The 23,608-nt window shown below is 33.2% G+C and overlaps 1 protein-coding gene across 1 annotated transcript; it reads right to left on the bottom strand.

The window, feature by feature from the left end:
• Positions 1 to 7,787: 7,787 nt before the first annotated feature.
• Positions 7,788 to 18,711, bottom strand: LOC127543839 (cytochrome P450 7A1). The gene is made up of 6 exons (XM_051970159.1): positions 18,467 to 18,711; positions 16,287 to 16,527; positions 13,361 to 13,947; positions 11,438 to 11,568; positions 10,207 to 10,382; positions 7,788 to 9,581 (listed from the first exon to the last, which is right to left on the bottom strand). Exons 1-6 carry the CDS (start codon positions 18,550 to 18,552, stop codon positions 9,282 to 9,284), a joined length of 1,521 nt encoding a protein of 506 aa, XP_051826119.1. The 5' UTR covers positions 18,553 to 18,711; the 3' UTR covers positions 7,788 to 9,281.
• Between the last annotated feature and the right edge of the window lie 4,897 nt (positions 18,712 to 23,608).

The following is a 23,608-nucleotide window of genomic DNA, read 5'->3' as shown; positions in this document are numbered from 1 at the left end:
GAAAACAGAAAAAAAAGGAAAAACCTTGGTTCTGATTCAATAATTAGATATTGATACAAGAGAGAAATAATTATGTATTTCATAAGTTATAGCCAGAATATTCACATGACCCTCCTCTTAAATCCTGTAACAATAATCTTAGCTTCTTATGTCTAGCAATGGCCAGAGACTAGAGAATCAGTCCTTCTCTTTCATATAAAGGTGACTTTCAATCAATCAGCTTTGCAGATGAATTCTGAAAGTTTTGAAGACCATAGTAGTTATGAATCCTTTCATCCATCCTAAACCTTTACGCATTGCAGATGTGCTATTTCTGAACACCACCATCAAGCATTTATTCTTAATGATTGTGAGAATAAAATAGAACAAAGGATGTTACTAGAATTGTGGGGCCTTCTTTCAAACTATTAAACAATTTTCACTCGCAACAAATTTCTTTGCCCTGGCCAGATTTGTAGATCAGAGCTTATGAACTAGTAAATCAGCTGATTTATATTCTTTTTCAACATTGCACATATTTGTGCAATTTGTGCAATGATATTCCTTTACCTATTTCTTCCTAGTATCTTAGACCTTTGTTTGACTTTGACCAAATTCAGTTATTGTTAAAAGATGTATTTTCTTGACTAGTAAACAAATCTACCATCTTGAAATAAAACTGCAATGAATAAGAATTTTCAGATGTTCTATTATTTCATTAAGTGGTCTCTAATGCATTGAACCTTGTAGATTAAAATATGAAAGTAGAGATATGCTAAACATCAAATCTATTCTAAAAGGGAACTAACATCCAACCATTCTGAAATTCAATTGGAATTATGCTAAATAAATAACCCAAATGTTCATACCTTCTAACCAAGATATCTACCATTGGATATCTAACTAAAGGAGGCCAAAGATAAAGCAAAAAAGGGGAATCATAAATACCAAATTATTCATAGCAGTAGTTTTAATTTTGATAGTAACAAAAAACTGGATAGGAGAATATGTGCCTATCTTTTGGAGAATAACTAAACAAATCGTAGTACATTAATATAATACTTTTGTACTGCAAGAAATGATTAATATGAAGAAATCAGAGAAGCATGGTAAAACTTATATAAATTTATGCAAAGTGAAATAAAAATGACCAAGAAAATAAGATATACTACAACAGTGCAAACAGAAAAAACTACAAAACTGAAACTGAATGCAGTATAACTATAAAGTATAAACTTAGACCCAAAAGAGAGTTAAGAAAAACTGCTTCTCTCCCTTTTTTGCAGAGGTATGTAGCTATGGGGATATAATCTTCTGTCAGACAATGATGATATTTTGTTTAATTGTACTGAACTACCTTTTTTGGATTTTTGTTGTAATGAATAACTCTGTGTAAAGGAGTAGGAAAGTTATATCAAGAAATGAATTTGCTTTAAGAATAAGAGAAATCAATGCAGACTTTTTCCCTCCCTCCAAATTTTTTTCACTCTGAATTTAACATACTCTCCCAAAAAAAAAAAAAACACAAAAGCATTTCTATATACATAGCAAAACACAGAAATTTTGTGAAATTGTGGGTCTTCATTTAATATCACCAAATATATAAAGCATATAATAAAATCTAAATATTCCTTTCAAAATTGTCTTCCTTATCTGTGCTTCCTTTTGAATTGCCCCCTGTTCTCTTTTATGCATTAGAAATGTTTAATGGGTCCTTTTTTATTCATTATGATCCTTCCAATGTAGACTTAGCTATTTGAGCCCCAACCTCTGATGCCCATGTCTTTAAAACAAACAGTTAAAACAGTCATAAAATTCAAACAAATGAAGCAGCATTTACGAACTCTCATTCCCAACTTATGTCAGCCTCTCCTCTGGATGCAAATGTAACAGAACAAATGGCAATGTTACCAAAAATTGCCCAGGCACTTCAGGCACAAGCACCAAAAGTTCCCTAAGACTCTTCCCAAAGGCATCATACCTTATAAGTGGGTCATGGCCAAAGGTCCTAAGAGCTCTGTTATATGACCACATCCACAGCCTTACCTGGCAACTAACTGCTTCATTCTGTCCTCATCTTCAAATTTTCTGCAGCTTACTGCAGACTTCCCATTGTTTGTTTCCCATAAATCTCTGATACAGCCCCTTCAGATAGAAGAGTAGAAGCAATTAACTGGCCCCTCTGTCCAGAATATGCTTGCTCTCCATCCCTTGTAATTCTCCTGCCTCTGCATCTTGCTGTGCTGTTCTTTCCTATGACATTAAATGTATGTTTCTAAAGAAATGAGTGCTGTCTTTTGCCTATGTAGACCTATGTGCCCACATGGATTTAACTAGTTAACAAGAATGATATCTTTTGAATCTTCCCTCTTTCCCCAACCCTTCTCCAAAGGAGACTGATTCCTGCCAGGAGAAAAAGCAGGAGGTTGGGACCTAAAACTGGTATTTGTTCTCTGGTATTCTCTGAAGAGAACTCTCTATCTCTGAAGAGAAACAGAGTGTACAGAGCTAGAATTATATCTGCTCCCTTAAATATTGTTAGTCTAGGTTCAGGCTATGCCCCTGATTGTTACTCTTTGATGTAGAAGTATCCCAAGTTACAAATCCAAGGCTTGATCTCCTTCCAACCAAATGCTAGTTCCACAGTGAATATACATTCAAAATAATAAACCCATTCATCCAAACATCCAAACAGATGGCATTCAAACAGAAATCGGAGCAAGAATCACATGAGAACATATCAGATAGTATTCAGGGTGAATGCGCTTTCCCATTGAAACCAAGAAAACTAAGTTCAACGAAGACAGAGAGAATCTAAAACCTCACCCAAGGAAACCTAAAGAAAAAGTGGAACTGTTTGTCCTATCAAAACCAGAAGTTAGAAGACCAATATCTCTCTCAACATAGATGTAAACATAGATGTAACATAGATGTAAAGCATCAACAATCACCAGTTAAATAAACAGCTTTTCAGTACCAAGAAAATTTCTGAGGCAATTAAATTAAATTAAAAGGATAACAAAAGAGACAGATCAAAAGAGTTTAGGAATTGCTGGTAGTATTTTCACTTTAATGCTTCTTTTAAGAAGTAGGGGAAGAGATGAGGAACTTTACTTGAAGTTAATCTGGGCTATTTCCACATGAAATAGTTACTAGGAAAAGTTCCCAATGGTGATTAGCCATTGCTGTTATTATGCTAATCAACATAAAATTACAAGATGGCTGGGTTAGTTCCATTTGCCATAAAGCAAATACTGATAAGTTCCTTGGAGAATCCTATTCCTTTTTTCCAGATCAAAAAAAATCCAAAACTGGTGGAGTAAAAGAAAATTTAAATGGCTAACCCAAAGCCACTCAGTGAGTCAGTGACAGAAAAACAATACTAAGAGAAAATTCTGACCTCACTCTACTCCCATCCCCTTTGCCACATTGTCTCTCTAGTACAACTTAGAACCTTGAAACAATATTGACCTAATCAAAATAGCTTTATCTTTCCTTCAGATAGTCAACAATTTACCTTGCCAGGCACAGTCTGTGAACCTGTCCACCTTCTGGTAGGTTTTAGCAAACAATAAACCCCGCCTCATCACGCAATTTGGTGCTGAACAAAAGTTAGTCATGTACTGTGGTTTCCATATGTAGTTGTTTCCCAATATTTTAGAATAGAGGAGACCAAAGTGATCAAAAGATGGAGAGGATTGGGGGCATGTAGAGTGTACTGACTTTTTATGGGAATCCACAAATATTAAATCATTTTGGTTATCTCCCTTAGCTGTCCCATAGACCAGACTAAAATGGGTAAGGAAATCACTGACTTGAGGTCCAGATTCGTCCATCCATCTACATTTCTGGATGTCTTAGAAGCATTTCAGACTCAACCTGTCTTAAACCAAGCTTATTATTTTTCCTTTGAAACTATGAGCCAATAGGGTGCTTTTGGCAATCAAAAGAAGTGCATAAAATGTTGTGTTGATTACTTGTTATAGTATCTGGTATGAGTTCAGAATTGGTTTAACTGTAAAATTACCAGCTAGGAGAATATCTGCAATATTGGGTCCAGGTTTGGGTATCACATTCAGGAGAGAGATTGATGAGGTAGAATATATCCCAAAAAACATTAACAAGGATAGTTAGAGAAATCCACACAACCTAGTCATTAGACTAGGGGAAATTAGAATGGGAAATTTAGAGTCAGAAGAACCGGCTTCCCATTTTTACTATTAGATATTTCATGTCTCTAAGCCTCAATCACCTTGGCTTTAAAAGAGTGTTGGACTAGATTATTTCTAAGGTCCCTTCCTGATTTGAATTTTTTTTTATTGTGTATATAATACAAATGGTTGGAAGAACTGGGATATTTAGGATGAACAATAGAAGGCTAAAGGGAGATATCCTGGCAATCTAAATATTTGAGGAATTATAGATGAACGACAAGCATTTGCTAAAAAAAAAAAAAAAAATGTAAACAAAATCATTATAATCCCTCAAGAAAATTTGATACCAAAATAACAGAGAGCAAAAATAGAAAGAAAACTAGCTCAATTCTCTAATGAATATTGGTACAAAAAATTTTAAATAAAATACTAGCATCATTGTATCATAAATATCACATAATATGAACAGGTAAAATTTATTCCAAGAATACAGGACTTGTTAAATATGAGACCATGCCAATAACAAAAGTTATATGATTATATCAATAGATATAGAAAAAGCTTTTGATAAAATACTGTATTCATTTCTACTAGAAACATTAAAATGCCTAGGAATAAAAGGAGCTTTTCTCAAAATAAGTAGTTTCTATTAAAAACCAAAGCAAACATTATTTGTAATTGGGATGAACTAGAAGCCTTCCTAATAGATGAGTAGTAAAGCAAGGATGTCCATTATTATCATTATTATTCACCAGTGTACTAGAAATGATTGTTATAGCAAAAAAGGTAAGGAGAACTTGAAGAAATAATAATTGGCAATGTGGAAATTGCTGTTCTGAAATATGGCATAATTAGAGAACTCAAGAGAATCAACTAAAAAGCTAATCAAATAATTGAAAACTAAGTTGTAATATATAAAATACACGCAAACAAATCATCAGCATTTCTACATATTATCAATAAAACAGTGCTAAAAATAGAAAGTTAATTACTTTTAAAATAATTGCAGATAATATAAACCACATGGAAGTCTACTACCAAGACATTCAGGAACTATATGAAGACAATTATAAAATATTTTTAATACAAATCAAGACAAACTTAAACAAATGAAATATTGTTAATTGCTCTTGGGTAGGCTTAGCCAACATAATAAAAATGAGAATTCCACCTAAATTGACAAAAAACTACCTATCATACTCCTTTCCCAATTGTAAACCAATCAATTGTTCCATTTAAGATTCTAACTGTTGCTTCTTGACACACAGGATTTAAATAAGATGATCTGGTACTCCCATTTTTTTTTTTTTAAGAATTTACCACAATTTGTTGTGCTTCATACAGGCAAAGGATTTAGTATTGTCAATTAAGCAGAAGAAAATATATTTCTAAAACTCCCTAGTTTTCTTCACAATCCAGTGAATAGTGTCAATTTGGTCTCTTGTTCCTCTGCCTCTTTGAAAGAGGACTTCTGGCAATTCTTGATTCAATATTGCTAAAGCCTAGCTTTCAAAATTTTAGGCATAAACTTGCTGTCAAGTGAAATGAGCACAATTGTTCCCTAGTCAGAAGATTCTTTGGCATTGCCCTTTTTAAGGATTGGGTCATAAACACACATTTTCTAATCCAGTGGCCATTCAAATGGATATTCCTTTTTTTCTGCTGATGAGTTAGTTTTGCTGGCGTCAGAGAGTTACTCACTCCTACTTTTTAGATATCTCTAAGCCCACAATAGTTTTTTTATACTAACAAGTTAATATCTTTTTTCCAACTTTAATTTCTAATTTAGAACTTTGTGCCAGGGACAGGTTCTTCTCCTTATATTTTCAGGCCAACTACTAGTGTGATTGACCTTGCTAGGTCTTACCTTGGTCTTCTGAGTTTCTTTGCTAGTCTCTATCTCCTGATCTTATAATACTAGATCTTGGAAATTCAAAGGGTTTGACCTTTAAGGCCATTTTCTGGAATTTCAGATTAGTATTAGGGACATTGAAAAAGTTGTGCCTCTGTCTGAGAGCTGCTGCTCCTTGCTGTTCCTTAGCTTTAACTCTTTCAAGGCCCCCACCCTGGGACTTTCTAACTAACCTAGAGTTTTTTCAAGAGGCCTTTCACTCTTGGTACTTTTGGCCACATAGACTGGTAGGCTACACAGGTCTCTAGCCAATCTCTAGCCATAATGAGGCTACCCTGCACTAGTCCTGTTTTTGTTAACCACATTTTTTTCCTATTGCCCTCCGGCATTTGGCTTAACTCTTTCTTTATTAGATTTCTTGATCATTATTTGATCTTGTGTGAACTTTAGAGTTTTATTGAAGTGCATATGCAAAAGTTTCCATTTAGGCAGCCATCTTGGCAAAAAATTTTCTTTGACATTCAAGTCTTAGATTATTTATGGTTACTTATACTTTATCTTCAAGGAATTAGAACCATTCCTTTTTCTTAGGTGGACCCCACTTGGAGTATTAATGGCTACCTCACAGAGTTGAAAAGCATTGAATAATATAATATATATTCTTTGCAAACTTTCTAATTTATATGAAATTAGCTTTACTTTTATTCTGGGCATTTTAAGAGGTTGTTGATTCTTGCTGTTTAAAAACTTTCAAGTGTTACATAAATGTTAGTCTTATCATTATTATTCTGGGGACCACATTGTGGGCTACCCCATGTTGAAAAACTCAGGCATGTGAAACAGACAGAATAATGAGTAATACTGGAAACCATGTCTTACAATGGTAACTTAAAACACTTGATACCATTTGGCCTCTAAAATAGAGGGAGACTTATGATCTTTGTGTTCAATTGTTTAAAGAAAAATTGTCACATAAAAGATGGATTAGAAATATTCTGCTTTAGTGCAGAAAAATTAGAGCAAACAGGTTGAAAAAACAAACAAGCTTATTTTTATTCAACATGAAGAAGACTTTCTCAGCGATTGGATTTAACTAGAAATGAAATAGGTTCTAATATATCCTAATGAACTGGTTTCTAACATTTTAGTTGTCCTAAATGACCATTACTTTGGGGAAGTCATCCTTTGGGTATGGGTAACACTATCTGGCTGACAAAGCCAGTTCTACAAGTCTATGATTCCACGAAAATGACCTTTCTTCTAAAGAGAGTCTCATGACTGAAAACTATGTTTCATCAAGGTTCCAGTGCAGCACATACTGCTTTGTAATAGAAATGAGTATATATACTTTTTAAATTATGCATCATGTAGAGGCATTAATTTTTTTTATTGTATTGCCTTAATAGGATATAGATAGGAATAGCTAGGTGACACAGTGAATAGGATGCTAGGTCTGAAATCAGGGAGACTTAAGTTCAAATTCAGATTCACAATTATAAGCTGTGTGACCCTGGCTTAGTCATTTAACCTCTGCTTGTCCATTTCCTCATTTGTGAAATGAGAATAATAGTAACAGTGACAGAATCAAACGAGATAATAATTATGATCTGTTTAGCACATTGCTTGGCACATAGCAAGCATTATATAAATGTTTATTATTATTAGTCAACTTATTTTGCTTTTTATCTTGTGATGCCTTTTCTTTTGTGAATGCAGTCATTGTTTTTGCAGATCTAGAGCTATCTTTTTAAATATTAAAATCAATATATATATAATTTAACATACAAAACATAAAAGATGTCTTTAAAAAGCACTCTTGAAGTAGTTTTTATTTTTAATGAGTTTTAATGAACTCATACAAGTTAAAATGAATGTCATTTCAGAAAAATACACTTTTGTCATTTTTCTTAATATTTTCTGTACAATATACAAGAAATATACTAAGTATAAATTATACATAGATATATACACATATAGGAATGACACCATCATAGATAATAGCTGATACTTAAAATATTAAATCAAATCTAGGTTATACAAAATACAAAATAAGACACTATTATCCATAGTCATAAATTATCATGTTTTTACTTATACTACATCTTTTCATTTAGCAGTAGAAAATGATAAAATGAAATCTAAAAACTAAGTTTTTAAAAATAAATGATTGTTATCATTCATGATATTTTTATAACAGACCTAAAATGGCAGGCTTTGACTGGTTTATTCACCTTCAAAAAACACTATTTGAAAGTCACATGCTTTTCATTGAAGAGAAAAATGAAGTTGTCTTTTGTTTTCTAAAGAGTTCTCCTTGCCAGAATTGGTTCAAATATAAGAATAAGTGAGATATTATCACTTATACCTGTTTACACTACTAGGTATTCCTGAAAAAAATAAATTAATATACAATGAAAGAAATAAGTTACAACAAAGTTCAATGTTATTAGTACATTGAAATCAGCTTTTTAAAACTAAAATTACGTTGCCTTAATTTTTAAGATCCAAAGACAGTTGAAAGACACTTTTTCACTTAGCTTTAATATCTGATTTTAACCTTTGTAAAAATTGTTTTCACAGCTGAAGAAGAAATCAGTGTGAGATGGCTAGTTTCACTAAAACGTGAATTGCTTCTCATATTTGTTTTTTGTTTTTCTAAATAATGGTTGACTGATTTTTGTAAAAAATTTTGCAAAAATTTGTTTAAAAAATTGATTTTGTAAAAACAAAAAGGAGTTTCCTTAGGAAAAAAAAATCCTCAACCAACTGCAACTCCTCCCTCCTGAAAAAATAATAATTCTCTGCTCCTTCTCTCTTTGAATAAAATGTAGGCCTTGGTTGAAAGAAAGTTGATCCATCAATTTAAACAAGAATAGTTGTAAACTATTCTCTGTACAAACACAATTCTATACCATATCTAAAATTATTCCTTAGATGTACTTTATTAGCAAGTACTAGTAAATAAAAACAGAATTATTGAAACACTTGAGCCCACCTTGTCACCCAAATTTAAAGCTTGAAGAGAACTTTGAAATCACTTTTCACAATATCCCTTCCCCCTCTTGCAAATGAGGGAATTGAATTAGAGAGTGAATAATGTACTTGCTGATGGCCAAACAAGTAGTAAATAACGGAGTTGAGGCTCAAATACAAATCCAGCTCCACATCCTATAATCTTCCTACTGTACTATAGTCCAACATTATTCATTCTGCCTGCCATCAGATTGGCTGGAAGCAATGGCTTTTTCTAGACTTACAGCATCACTTAGTGTTCCCTTCTCCTAGCAGTAAAACAATCACGGATGTTTTAGTTTGTATTTGAAATCAACATCATTTGTTGGTGGTAAAATGCCCAAACCTAAACGAGACTGGTCTAAAGGAGGATATTTAACTTGACTATCAACAAGTTTCATTTCAAAATAAGAAAGCATGAGAATCAAAAACTGTTTGATTTCATGGACAGCAAACAATCTTCCAGGACACAATGACAGTCCTGATCCAAAGGGCATATAGTAATATTTTAGCTTGATGCCATTATAATAGAAGTTGGTCTTTGGTTTTCCATTTTCATCAAGGTAACGGTCATATTTGAAAACCTGCAATTACAATGGAGAAAAAAATATCTCAAGAACTAGTTTGAAATAACTTTAGGTTATCTTTAATTACACTTTGTTGACCTGAGTTTTAAGGTTGTGAATTATATTTATCTCTTACTTCACGATAGTATTTTAATTACTCAAGAATATTACAATGGAGTCAAACTTATCCAATGATAAAGACACATGAGAAAAGATAGATAATAAAGACTTTTAAATCACTCTCCTGTCCTGTCTTTTCCTAATAAATTGGCTTTTTGAGTTGGATTGAATTAAGAGATAAGAATCATGACCAGAAACCAAATGATACTATTAAAGTAAGCACAGTTTCTTGGATATTGGGAATAAAAATATGATATTGATGTTTCCCATTTTGGAGAAAACAAAGAAGTTTCAACCTTATCGCTAGTACTACATCTATGACAGAACTATCTATTTGCAGAAAGCTGAAGGTTAGAAAGAAAATCGGGGCGGAGGGGTGAATCATTCAGATGTTTCCACAATCCAAATTTTTAGCATCATACAAAACAAATATCTTAAAGAATCATCTATGCAATGCTATATTCTTAATTTGCTTTTGCTCAGTGTCCAGTTTTGATAGTGGCTTTAAGGAAAAATTACTTACCAAAGGATCAGGGTAGATTTCTGGATCAAAGTGCAGCAATTGGGGATAAAGAGCTATTATGTCATCCTTCCGTATGCTATATGACCCCTCCTCTAAGTGCAAAGTGAAATCCTCCTTAGCAGCTCTGATGTTCAAAGATGCACTAGAAAGTCGTAAAGCCTCCTTGATTAAACTATCTGTATAATAAAGAAACCAAGTGTTTAAAGAATTCAGCAAGGTATAATCATCCCATATAATACACAACAACTCAATTCAAGCATTTTGCAATGGCTTTTGGAAAGAGATTATTTGGGTTGGCTTGAATCCTGGCTCTGACAATCTTTATGCAGCTATAGACAAATCACTTAACTTTTTTGGGCCTCAGTTTATTTATCTAGAAAAGGAAGGAATTGGACTACATATCCTTTAATGTCCCTTCTAACTATACTTATACAATCTTATGAATATTTATTTAGGTCCCTCTGTCTGCAAATTAATAACAAAACTTAGACAAAATAAAAAGCAGATGAGCATAGAAGATTGAAGTTAAAAAAACAATACGACAAGATAAGCTTTTCCTCAGACTTTTCTGACTCCTCTTTGTTGTTGCTCTGTTGTTACTGATTATTGTACAACATCATTTGGATGAATTTTTGAATCTGAAAGTCAAGGTCCAGTGTGATCTTTTAATCTTTAAAGACAAAATTCCAGTCAATAAGAATTTGGACTTAATAATCCCATGGAATGATAATACATGATTACATGTGCATTATATCAAACATGTGGATAAAAAAATTAAATTTCAGCCAATCATTTGTGAATATTTACAAATATCCAGTTGTTTGGCATTGGATAAACAAAACAAACTGAATTTTTCCATTTTTATACAGATGGATATTTTGGCATGTGTTAAACTAAAGCTTGGAACATTAATTTGTTACAGGTTTTACAAATGAATATTTGGAGTCATATAGGAATTCTTCCTGCCTAAAAAAAGCAATAAAAGTAAAAAAGAAATAGGTAATAAAAAACTATATTGTTATTCTAGATTAAGCAGAAAAAGTTAGCCTTGCCAGGTAATCCTTTACTCTCATTTTTATCTGTTGGTTGTCCTTTGATTGCTTTTTGTTGAAAGTCAAAGGTCTTGTCTTTTAAATAATTTTTCTTATCACTGTCCAGTTCATTGAGCTGAATAAGATAGAAAGCAAAACATTGGGAAAATGTTCTGTGGCAATGCAAATGGTCAACATACCTAGTACTGGCATATCATTTAGCTGCATTTGGCTCAGGCTTATAGGTTTGCCTTCAAAACTAATTTTTTGGCCAGAATTTTCTAAAGTTTTTCTGACTTCTTCAGTAGCTGCCTTCATTGCTTCTGGACTCCTGTTAAAAAACAAAAACAAAAAAGAAAAGACGCATAGAATGTTAATTTTCATTATATCAAAATGAAATGTATATCGAAATGTAGGTTGGGTTTTTTTGTCTTCTCTTAAATATCTGGTCAAAACTAAGTAAATCCTGGGAAAGTACATACTATTCCAATATAGTTGTCATTGGCTAGAAGTAAATTTGTAACATAGAAATGTAGTACCATCACTTAAAAGTATTATTTCTCATAAAGGGTAGGAGAAGCTAAGTAGCTTATGAAAAGGTCTCACTTAAGATTTAAAAAAACTTATAAGAATCTCGTTCTATATGTCCTATATTATTCTGCCAAAGCTTCAAATAGAAAACAGCATTCACTTTTTAAAACCTATTTTCATCTTTTTTCGCATGAAGAGACTAGGCTAGATGATCTTGAAATCTTTAAGGTTATTTTCCCCTCCTAGAAGTTTATAAGAATAAAAATAGCAGATATCCATTTAGTACTTTAGAATTTTTAAAAACACTTTATAAATATTATCTCAATTGACCCTCACAACAACTCTGAGCTAGGTGTTACAGTTATTATTGCTGTTATTGTTGTTGTCATTTTAAAGATGAGAAAACAGAAGATTAGGGACATTAATGACTTGCCTATGAAGTGCCAAAAAGAGTATTAAATAAAAGTCTTGGGGCTCCATATCCAGAACTCAATCCACCCATGCCTCATTGCCTCTCAAAGTCTATGATTCTATGGTTTCATCTCTTCATCCAGAATAAGAAATTTTCTGCTGCTACAAAAGTATTATGCAACAGCACTTTGAATTGCCAAAGGGTAACTAACACATAAAAATTCTCTCATGGTTTCATTTTATGCATGAGTTCCATGTTAAGAGGTGTGTGCTATAAAATAGAAGTTAGTTGACAAGATATATTTGGCTGAAGAGTGTTAGCTATATGTTGACTATACAGTTGTAAGGAACTGCAGCATGGTCAAGAGCAATGGGTTTGGTATCAGGAGAAAGCATAATGTAGCTGAGATCCTAGGGCACATCGTTTAATTTCTTGGAGCCAGTTTTCTTTCTCCTAAAAAAGAGGACAATCAATGTAAAATCTGTAATCAGGAAAGCACTTTGGGAATTTCAAGGTGCCATATCAGTGTAAGTTGTTACTTGTATTAATTATACAATATTAATTTCATGATTTTACTTTACTGAAAAGTCAGTTCTTCTTTCTGATATTTGGACACAGAGTATTTTCATAGAATTTAAGAGCTCTGCCAATTTCCTTGAGTAGTAAGCAATCACATATTATATATGATGAATATATCATATATGTCAACATATATAATACATAAACATAAAGGAATGAAATATAATAAAAATGTAAGAGGATAATGTATATACATATATATGAAAAAGATTAAGTTTAAGTTCTACAAGATTGACTAAAAGATGATAATGAATGAAGAGTTATGTGATTATCAGAATGAATGATAAGAGCACAATGGATATTTGAGGGGGGAAAGTGAAAGCCTATAAAAATGAAACATCACCCCAGTACCTGTCTGAAATATCCCTTCCTTTAAGATTTCAAGATCATCTAGCCCAGTCCCTTCAAGCTAAAAAAAAAAGATGAACATAAGGTTTTAAAAAGTAAATGCTATAAAATGCATCATGGACTTAAATGCAGGCATTCCTATTTAACTTATGGCTTTCAGTCCCTGATTGATGACATGACGAGAATTCTAAGTATAATGCTAATAGTTGAAAAGGTCAATTTCCTTCTTTCTGCATCAATGATGTAATTTTACCTTATTGTGTGAAATAAGCACCAGAAAGTAGCAGGAAGTGTATTAGCTTGAGCTGCCCAAAGTAAGGCCAGGTGAGTTTTTGCCTTCTCCATGTCATCAAAGGTTGACAAGGTGTCATTCAGGAACATGCGGGTAGTGATCAGTTCTGAGATATTATCTCTCTTCTGTAGATTTTCATGCCTCAGCGTTTCAGCCAATTTCTCCCTTGCATTATGAGCATTCTTAAATACATGGATTGGAAGCCCTGCCACCAAGGCTGGGAATATCTTGTCAAATTGCTTGAAGTTATTAAGGCTATTTAGGATGAATGTTCTCTGTACTTCTTGCCTTGTAAGATCTTTGCCAAAGAGAGTCAAATAACCAGCCTCAAACATCACTCTGTAGCAGAAGGAACACATGCCCTCTGTCACCCAGCTGTCAGGATTTGTTTTGGAAAGAACTGATGGCCTCATGACATACTGGAGATTTTCCATCATGGCTTCAGTGAGGGAATTCAAGGCATCTCCCTGCAAGGTTTTAATGAAAGTCTCATGTACATTTTCAGTAGTGTTTCCATCACTGGGATCAATGCTTCTGTGCCCAAATGCCTGTCATCAAACAAAATATGTGTGAGAAAATGAAAGCCTAACATAATACCAGTGAATAAGCTAAAAATAGAAATGATAGTCAAGGATATTTGCACACAAAACATGAAAAGCATAATGTTTCAGAGTTTACAAATATTGTGAAGATGGGGAGTCTTTAAGTTAAGAACCTCAAATATTCTAAAGTCAAAGTGATTCTTTTATGTAAGCAAATTATTTCCTCAACATGCAAGGTCATATATTTTATATAGGTTATAGAATAGTAAATTATAATTTTGCTCAGAATTTATACTGTTCAAAAGGCATTACTTTTATAATCTTATTTCTTATACTTTGTGCAACATATACTCTACTACAGCTAAACTGCTTTTCCTACTGATTCTTAGACATACTTTATTCTGATATTCTTGTCATCCATGATTTTCTATTGCCTTGGATACCATCGCTATGCCTATTATTCATTACTAACTAGTCTTAGTTTCTGTCTTCATCTTGCCAAATTGCTTTGAATTTGTTGTTATATTTGCATTTCCTTATCTGAATTTCTCATGGTAGAATATAAGAGGGTTGAGTCCTCAGCACTAAGGACAGAGCTTGCAACATTACACAATGCTTTTAGATGCTTGTTGAATTTATTTGCAGCTTTGTTTCCTCTAACTTTAAAACATTTGGAATTTGGGATACACTGTCTTCCATTGTTATTCTCTTTATGTGTCTTGCATATGTCTTTTGTACTCAACTACATTTTAAGCTCCTTGAAGTCAAGGTTGCTTTTTTATATTTTGCACAACACTTAACTCAATAAATTTACATTTAAGGCTTTATGTTATTATTGTTGTTGTTATTTTTTTAATTACCAATCAGGCATCATAGAAGTAAAAAAAAAAAAAGATTGATTTTTTCCCCTTTTTGGTGTAAAGCAATTTGCCTTCAATGTACTTTCTGGTGAAGTAAGGTCTAACATATTATTTATAGGTAACTTGGTGTTGTAGAAAGGGTGTTGAATCTGTAGCTAAAAGGGTTGGGTTGGAACTTAGATTCTAAGGAAGCCAGGTGAGGCAGTGGACTGAGCACTAGTTGTGGAGTCAGTAAGAACTATATTCAAATCTGATATCACACATTTTACTAACTGTGCAGCCCCTGGTAAGTCACTTTATCAGTCTCTGCCTCAGAGTTATGTGTTAAATTTGGGTGTTAAAAATAGCACCTTTTCCCAGGACTGTGGTAAATATAAAATAAGTTAATATTTATAAAATGCTTTACAAACTTTAAAATGCTATTAAATGCTCATTATTGTTGTTATAATATAAAGCTGTGGAACCACAATCCCTCTAAACTTTAGATTTCTCCTTTGTAAAATGGAAAAAAAAATGTTTTGCAAAGCCTTTAAGCACTGCATAAATGTGAATTAAAAATGATAGTGATGAAGATGTCATGTAATTCATGATCTCAATATTATCATGGCAAAAAACTCAATAACCCTAAAATGTTGTCATGACAAAATCTTGGAAGTCAGAGGAAGCATCGATAAAAATTACATAGCACATGAAGATCTGAAAGGACTGAGGTATGTATCTGTGGAGAGAATACTGACATTGATAAAACCATAGGATCAATATCACAGTGATCAGTGATATGGTTAAGGATTACTTACTCCTTATTTTCTCTTAAGGATTGAAATTACTCCTATTTGGAAGGTTAAAAAAATTAGTGGTAGAGTAAGGGAACTATAAGAGATTTTAGCAATATTTTAAATATTTGATAGTTCAGTAATTCAAAGGATTTCATCAATGAGAACATTCTCTACATCCAATAGATGGTAACTGTTCATCAATGAATTTTAAGCTCCCTAATAAAAAATTTCTTGTTTTTACCCACAGGCATTTTCTGTCTACCATTTCACAGATGAATAAACTGAGATTGAGAGAAGTTAAGTGATTTGATTGTGTTCATAAATCTAGTCAATGTTAAAAATAAAGTTTGAACCAAGCCTGCCACTGTTCCATCTTTATAAACCATTGTGACTAAGAAAAAGTTTTTAAAATTATCACAGGTAGACAGCCTACTTATAAGAAGACTTTCCAAATTTAGCTGGGTTGGCCCTAGATTAGGAGAATCCGGGGTATTTCCAGGCCTCTTCTCAAAGACTTCTAGCTTGATGGGCCATGCTAGAGTTTCTACTTTGCTGATTTCAGAGACCCCATAATGTTAGGATGAGACCTAAGAAGAAGGCCTTAGTGATTAAGGATAGAAATAGTCATATAGTCACATAGTCAACTGGGTGTATATGAAGAATAATGTGATGGAAAGCTAAATTGAAATGAAATTTTAAAAATGGATACCTTTGCAGAGGTAGCATAGTTAATTTTTTTCCAGTCAAAGTATTTTCCATGCCGCAATACTGTATTGTATGAAAAAGGATTGGTAATAAAATGTACATATTTTCCCATTAGTTTGCACGTAAAAATATGACCGTATTTCCTTTTTTTTGTCCTGAGGAATTCAAGTGGATTAGCTCCAAACTGCAAAGCACAGCCTACATATGGAATCAGCCCATTGTCCAGAGGTGGTTCTCCTAACCGCCTGCAAGAGAAAAATACATACCAGAGAGGTTGAGCATGGCCAATTAAGTTTTTCTGAAACATAAAATTCAGCATAAGCTTTCCAAAAATCTGCTTCAAGATCTCATATGTAAATGTGGTACTATTCTTGTATCAAAATATGTATTTGACCTAACATATATGCATTCTCTCTGAGTGACCTCATTAGCTTTCATGGGTTTAACATCTCTGTGTCCATTGCCAGACCTATATACCCAGTCCCATCCTCTCCCTTGATCTAACTTGCCTTACAATTGACTATTAGACATTTTGAACTTGATGAAATGAAATGACTCAGAAATCAACATTTATAAAATTGAACTCATTATCATTTTCTCCCAATCTAGCTTTCTTCCAGACTTACCCATTTCTGTCAAAGGTACCAACATTCTTCCAGTTTTCCAGATTTGTAATCTTAACAAAATTTCTACTTCTTGGCTTTCCTTCATCCCACATATCCAAATCTTGCAATAACTTCCTCCACATCTTGTACCTTATTCCTTCTCTCTAATCATACAGCTACCTTTTTATTTCAAGTTTTCATCATTTCTTACCTAGATTATTATAATAGCTTTCTAATAGGTTACTCTACCTCAAATCTCTTCTCACTTATGTCCACTTTCTACACTACTGGAAAAACGATTTTCCTTAAATATAGATCCGATTATGTCACATGCCTGCTTCTTCCTATTACATCTAGAATCAAATATAAACTCCTCTATTCAACTTTTAAAGCTTCCATGACCTTGTAAAAATCTGTCAAATCTCAGTATATATCACTAGCTCTATTTCTATACCTTTGCATTGTTTGTCCTGAGTCTGGAATGAACTCTCCCCTCATAGAGGAACTCTAATCTCATAGAATCTCTCTCTTCCTCCAGTCACCAATTCAACCACTACATTCTATAAGAAGTCTTCTAGGTCTCCTTAAATGTTGGTAATTTCCATCCCAAACTAACTTGTATTGAACTATTTTGTACTTATTCTCTTATTTATTCTCTACCAGTTTCTTTATATCCTTATTATCGCCCTTATTGGAATACAAGGCCTTTGTGATTAGTGCTTGTTTAATTGATAGTATTTATATCTCTGTCACCTAGTACGGTGCTTGGAACATAATAATCATTTAATAAATCCTTGTTACTCACAAGTTATGATCATAGAGGAAGAAAACCTTCCCTGTGATTCTTCAAGACTGATTTTCTATCATTTGCACTACATCCCAAATAAATTGCTACCATATTTCTAGTTTCTTCTTATTGCCAAAAGAAATTTTGGAATAAAAAAACTGACATTCTACAAAGCTCTACCCAATGCATTTAATATATGTATAGATATATATGTAAATATGGCTGTACATATAAATTTATGATCCAGAACCCAGACCCATGACTTTTTCAGTGTAGAGAATTGCTACCATTTATGGAAAACCCCTTAATCAATTCAGATCAACAGATAATCTATTATTTGTATCCTAGAGAACTGCCTGGGTTCCAAGGAAATAAAAAACTTTTCCTCACAGCATATAAGTAGTATGTGCTAGAGGCAAGGTTTGAATTTAGATCTTCTTGCCTCTATCTTTGGCCAAACTTTATTCACTATTTCATGCTAATTTTATATATTTTTATGATCTATGTATGTGTGCACAAGTTGTTTTTCATTTTTACTGATATCTTTTCTTTTTCCATCACCTCCACTGAATATATCTATAATTAAAATGGAATTCTCATCTTATTGAGATCACTCCAAAGACTGTGAAGACTGCCCAGAGAAAATCTATGACTCTTTAGAGGCTACTAAAAAGGACTTTTAAAATGAACAAACGCTAGAAAACAAAAAAGTAAACATGATATGATATCAAGTATAAACAAGTCTCAAGTGAAATAAACTTAAATGTAACATAAAAGTAAAACACTACTTACCTTCTCCTTATTCCACTAATAAGCCATAAGCAACAGCAAACTGCTACAACAATGCCCCAGATCAAAGATATTGATATTGTCAACATTTTGGAATTCTACAGGAAACTTCTGAGAATCTGAAGAACCTGAATTCAAATGAGTAAGGAAATGTTGAACAAAGACCTCAGCAGAAGTTTTTATATACGGGAGAACATAGATTCATTAACCTGAACATAAATGGCCAAAGCAAACAATTGACTACTTGTTCTATCTGGACCCAAAAAAAAAAAAAAAAAACAGTAACTGCTGGACAGTTACAAGAGTGGCCTTGAACTAAGTCCATAGGTATAAGGAAAGGTTCCAAAACAATCAAAGAACTGCAATACTTGATAAATTGAAGGTCTCTCAGAAATATGTTGACCTATCACCTAAGTTTAGCCACTGTAATTAGCAGTACAGATTTAACCTAAGAAATACAAATAAAAATGAATAATACTTTTTAGATTGCATCATGTTCAGTAGAGATGTAGAATATAATACTTGGAGTGAAGAATGAAATAAATTACTTGGCAGATTAATGAACTCAATCCTTTGATTTTTAAGGAAGAAAATGTCTTATCTGATTGACCAAAAGGAGACTTAGTGGTCAAGTTCAAAGAAAAGAGAATTTAGTGAAATGTGTTTATATTTCAGTGACATGTTTTTTTTCCTCTCCTTAAAGGATTTTCATCATTACATTTTACTATGTTGTACAAAATATTTTGCTTTTTTAAGGATAATTTTTGTTGTAGCAGAACATTTTTAATCAGAATCTTTTAAAAATATACCCCATATTGCTCTGCCTCATGGGTATTTTAAAGCTTCAAAAAATCTTTTATTTCATAGATGCAGGTTAAACTTCTATCAACACAGATTTGTAAACTTTTATACTGTAATAGATAATTTCATGAATTGCCATGCCCAAATATATTCATAACCCAAAGTCTAAACTAATTTGTTTTGTTTTGTTTTGTTTGCTGGGGCAATTGGAGTTAAGTGATTTGCCCAAGGTCACACAGTTTGGAAGTGTTAAGTTCTGAGACCAGATTTGAACTCACGTCCTCCTGACTTCAGGGCCAGTGCTCTATTCGCTTTGGCACCTATTTGTTCCTAAACTATCGTTGATGAATCCCATAGAACTTAACTTTTGGGGTAACTCAGAGTCATTAATAGGATCATTAATCATTATATGCTCAAATGTTCAATTGAATCTATGATCTTCTTGATTTGGGATTTTCCTTCAACAGTGCAGGTCCCAGTCCATCTCTGCCTGGCCATTTCCACCTTTTGAGGTTCTAGTCCAGATACTACTAACAGTATGCATAGAAAGTCTGCCCACCATGCTAGAAGTGTTTCCAGCTTTCTTTTGACATTCCAAGGGCTCCAATGGGGCATTCTATTTATCTGGCATCCCTCACTCTTGCTACATATCCAGCCCATCTGCTCTTCCCTCATACAATTCTTGATGGTATCCTTTACTCCTGTTCTTTAAAGTTCCCATGAGGTACTTGAATGACACAACAGATAGAGTGCTCTCTGTGGAATCAGGAGGACTTGAATTCAAATCCAGATTCAAACATATACTAGCTGTGTGACACCAGACAAGTCACTTAACCCTGTTGCCTCAACTTCCTTATCTGTAAAATGGGGATAATAATAGCACTTACCTCCCAATGTTGTTGTGAGAATAAAATAATAGGTGTAAGGTAGTTTGCAAATCTTAAAGTACTATACAATGCTGCTTGTTGTCAGTGGTTGCTGTTGTTGTAGTAGCTTGCTCATAGTTGCCATGAGCTTCTCTTTTACCGCTATGCTTCTTTGGACACAGTGCTGTTTTATCTGATATAAAGCAATACCAGTAAAATGTTGCTATTGAATATGTGGACCATTGCTTTCATGGAAAACATGTGGTCAGTTTAAAAGATCTTTGCAGTTTCCCAAAAGCTACCCAATTTGCATGTTGGAATCAGAAAACAGATATTCTTCATCTTTTGTTCTTTCTTGCATGGATTAATAAGTCAAACTCCTTTGAGTAATTATATATCTATACCAGGAGATTCTGCAGTGTCCTGGGGCTTGATGTCATCAGGAAACAAACGTCTAAAAGACTTCATTTTACTTCATCTCTCAGGAAACCCTCCTCAACCTATTTCTTACCTGGATCTCTTCCAGAACAATGACAAATTCTTTTGGCAAACACACATCACCCAGTTTTATGCCTTCTCTGATATTTATTGTCAGAGAGTCAGCCAACAGTTATTTCTGTTATGACATCTTCCAAGGTGATTTCAATGTATAAATGGGAGATGCCTTGCAGTTTTCAACTGCTTTTTTGTAATCAACAAACAATAAGCACAATGGAATTTTATATCTAGTATAGCTTAACAGTTAATTATAAGAAGAGTATAAAGATGTGGCCCATTGTTGTATATTAGTTGCAAAAACTTGCTTGTTCCCAAATAATGTATTCAAATGCTGCAATGATACAATGATTCACTTACAGGGTCTTGTGCTAAGTGGAGCTGTTAGAATCTCCACAATGGCCCCAAAATGCTGTGCTTTTTGAGTTTTTGTATCATTCTTAGAGTTTTTCTATCTCCCAATGAAAAAAGTCTGAGTTATGTCTAAATTAAGAGTTAGAGGCAGCTAAAGGGTGCAATGAATAGAGCACCGACCCTGGAGTCAGGATGGACCTGAATTCAAATTTGACCTCAGACACTTAACTCTTCCTATCTGTGTGATCCTGATTAAGTCACTTAACCCCAATTGCCTAGCCAAAAAAATTAAACAATAAACTAAGAATTAAATTAAATCAAGACTAAACTGATCCTCTTTCTTTGAGCTTTCTTGCACGAGATTTCATTTTAATGTTTCTTTTATCTTTCTTTTAACTATCCAAGAGGACTTTTTTATTAGCTATTCACATTTTGAGTATCTAAATGAATTTGTTCAGTCATTTTCAGTGTGTCCAACTCTTTGTGATCCCATTTGGACTTTTCTTGGCAAAGATAATGGGCTGCATCAATTGGAGAATGGCTGGGTAAATTGTGGTATATGAATGTTATGGAATATTATTGCTCTGTAAGGAATGACCAGCAGGATGAATACAGAGAGGCTTGGAGAGACCTACATGGACTGATGCTAAGTGAGATGAGCAGAACCAGGAGATCATTATACACTTCGACAAAGATATTGTATGAGGATGTATTCTGATGGAAGTGGATTTCTATGACAAAGAGACTTAACTGAATTTCAATGGATAAATGATGGACAGAAACAGCTACACCCAAAGAAGGAACACTGGGAAATGAATGTGAACTATTTGCATTTTTGATTTTCTTCCCGAGTTATTTTTACCTTCTGAATCCAATTCTCTCTGTGCAGCGGGAGAACTGTTCGGTTCTGCAAATATGTATTGTATCTAGGATATACTGCAACATATTTAACATATATAGGACTGCTTGCCATCTTGGGTGGGGGGGGTGGAGGGAGGGAGGGGAAAAAATGAAACATAAGCGAGTGCAAGGGATAATGTTGTAAAAAAATTATCCTGGCATGGATTCTGTCAATACAAAGTTATTATTAAATAAAATAAAATTTAAATTAAAAAAAAAAAGATAATGGGCTGGTTTGCCATTTCATTCCTCAAGCTAAATGGACAATAGAAAAACAAAGCATTATTATTTTTTAAATCTTTAAAGAAACTACTTGCTAGAAAACCTGGACAAGTGATTAGGCTTACATGAATTTCAGTATCATTAGTACCCCTTTAATTTCAGCTGCACGAGTACTGCTGCTACTAAAATAACCAGTCAGTCAGTAAATATAAACTATTCTAGGCTCCAAAGAGATATAAGATTTGAGTCAAACAATCCAAGTTGATTAAACTAAGAAAATCATGGCAAAGCAAACCAGAAAAGAAAAAAAAACCAAACTCAAATAAATCCACAATATAAAGTTAATTATAATAGATAACCAACATGTTACACATATTGTATGTGGGAGGGAGGAAAAAAACAGCACTTTGTCACAATTTTATCTTTTGCTTATACAAGCAAGTTGAAAATTGTCAGTTAACTGGATTAACTAGTCAATTTAATAAGGAAAAACAATCAATTCTATTTCATTTAGTCCCTAGGAATAGAAAATTATCTCAGTTCTAACAAGACTACACTTTAGTAGGAAGATATGTTTACCCAGATAATTATGATGCAAGGCAGAATGTGACAGGGATAAGGTACTTTAAGAAAATTTGGGGATTGAGAGTGAGTGCTGGGAAATGGATAAAGAGGAACTTACACAAACTTAATTTAAAAAAATATAATCTGAATAAGGACTTAAAGGATTTCAATGAGAAAGAATTTTTTCTTTTTTTTTCTCTTTTTAAGAAATTTTATTATTTTTTATTATAGCATTTTATTTTCAAAACATATGCATGGATAATTTTTCAACACTGATCTTTGTAAAATCTTGTGTTCCAAATTTTTCCCTCCCTTCTTCTCATCCCTTCCCCTAGGTGGCAAGTAATTCAATATATATTAAACATGTTAAAAATATATGTTAAATCCAATATATGTATACATATTTATACAGTTATCATGCTGCACAAGAAAAATCAGATCAAAAAGGAAAAAAAAAGAGGATAAAAACAAAATGCAAGCAAACAACAAAAGGAGTTGAAAATGCTATGTTGAAATCCACACTCAGTTCCCACAATCCTTTCTCGGGGTGTAGAGGCTCTCTTTATCACAAAATCATTGGAACTGGCCTCAATCATCTTGCATGAGATTTCATTTTATGTTTCTTTTATCTTTTTTTTAACTACCCAGAGGACTTTTTTCATTACTATTCACATTTTGAGTGGCTAAATGAATTTGTTCAGTCATTTTCAGTGTGTCCAACTCTTTGTGATCCTATTTGGGATCTTTTATCTTTCTTTTAACTACCCAGAGGACTTTTTTCCAAGAATTGATCTTCATATAATCTGGTCGTTGCCATGTACAATGATCTCCTGGTTCTGCTCATTTCCCTTAGCATCAGTTCATGTAAAGTCTCTCCAATCCTCTCTGAAATCATCCTGCTGATTGAGAAAGAAAATTTTCTAAGTGTACCCTAGGTTGCTAT

This window comes from Antechinus flavipes, chromosome 1 (assembly GCF_016432865.1).
Source record: "Antechinus flavipes isolate AdamAnt ecotype Samford, QLD, Australia chromosome 1, AdamAnt_v2, whole genome shotgun sequence".
Taxonomy (NCBI): Eukaryota; Metazoa; Chordata; class Mammalia; order Dasyuromorphia; family Dasyuridae; genus Antechinus; species Antechinus flavipes.
Note: the sequence above shows the minus strand (reverse complement) of the source record. Positions and strands in the feature narration are given on the sequence as shown.

Excerpts from the sequence above, each read along its gene's own strand:
- LOC127543839 (XM_051970159.1), bottom strand. The coding sequence starts at position 18,552 with ATGTTGACAATATCAATATCTTTGATCTGGGGCATTGTTGTAGCAGTT. Across the intron at positions 16,528-18,466 it reads ATTAGTGGAATAAGGAGAAG|GCGGTTAGGAGAACCACCTC; the intron begins GTAAGTAGTGTT and ends TTTCTCTTGCAG. Across the intron at positions 10,383-11,437 it reads AAATGATATGCCAGTACTAG|ATAGTTTAATCAAGGAGGCT; the intron begins GTATGTTGACCA and ends TTTATTATACAG.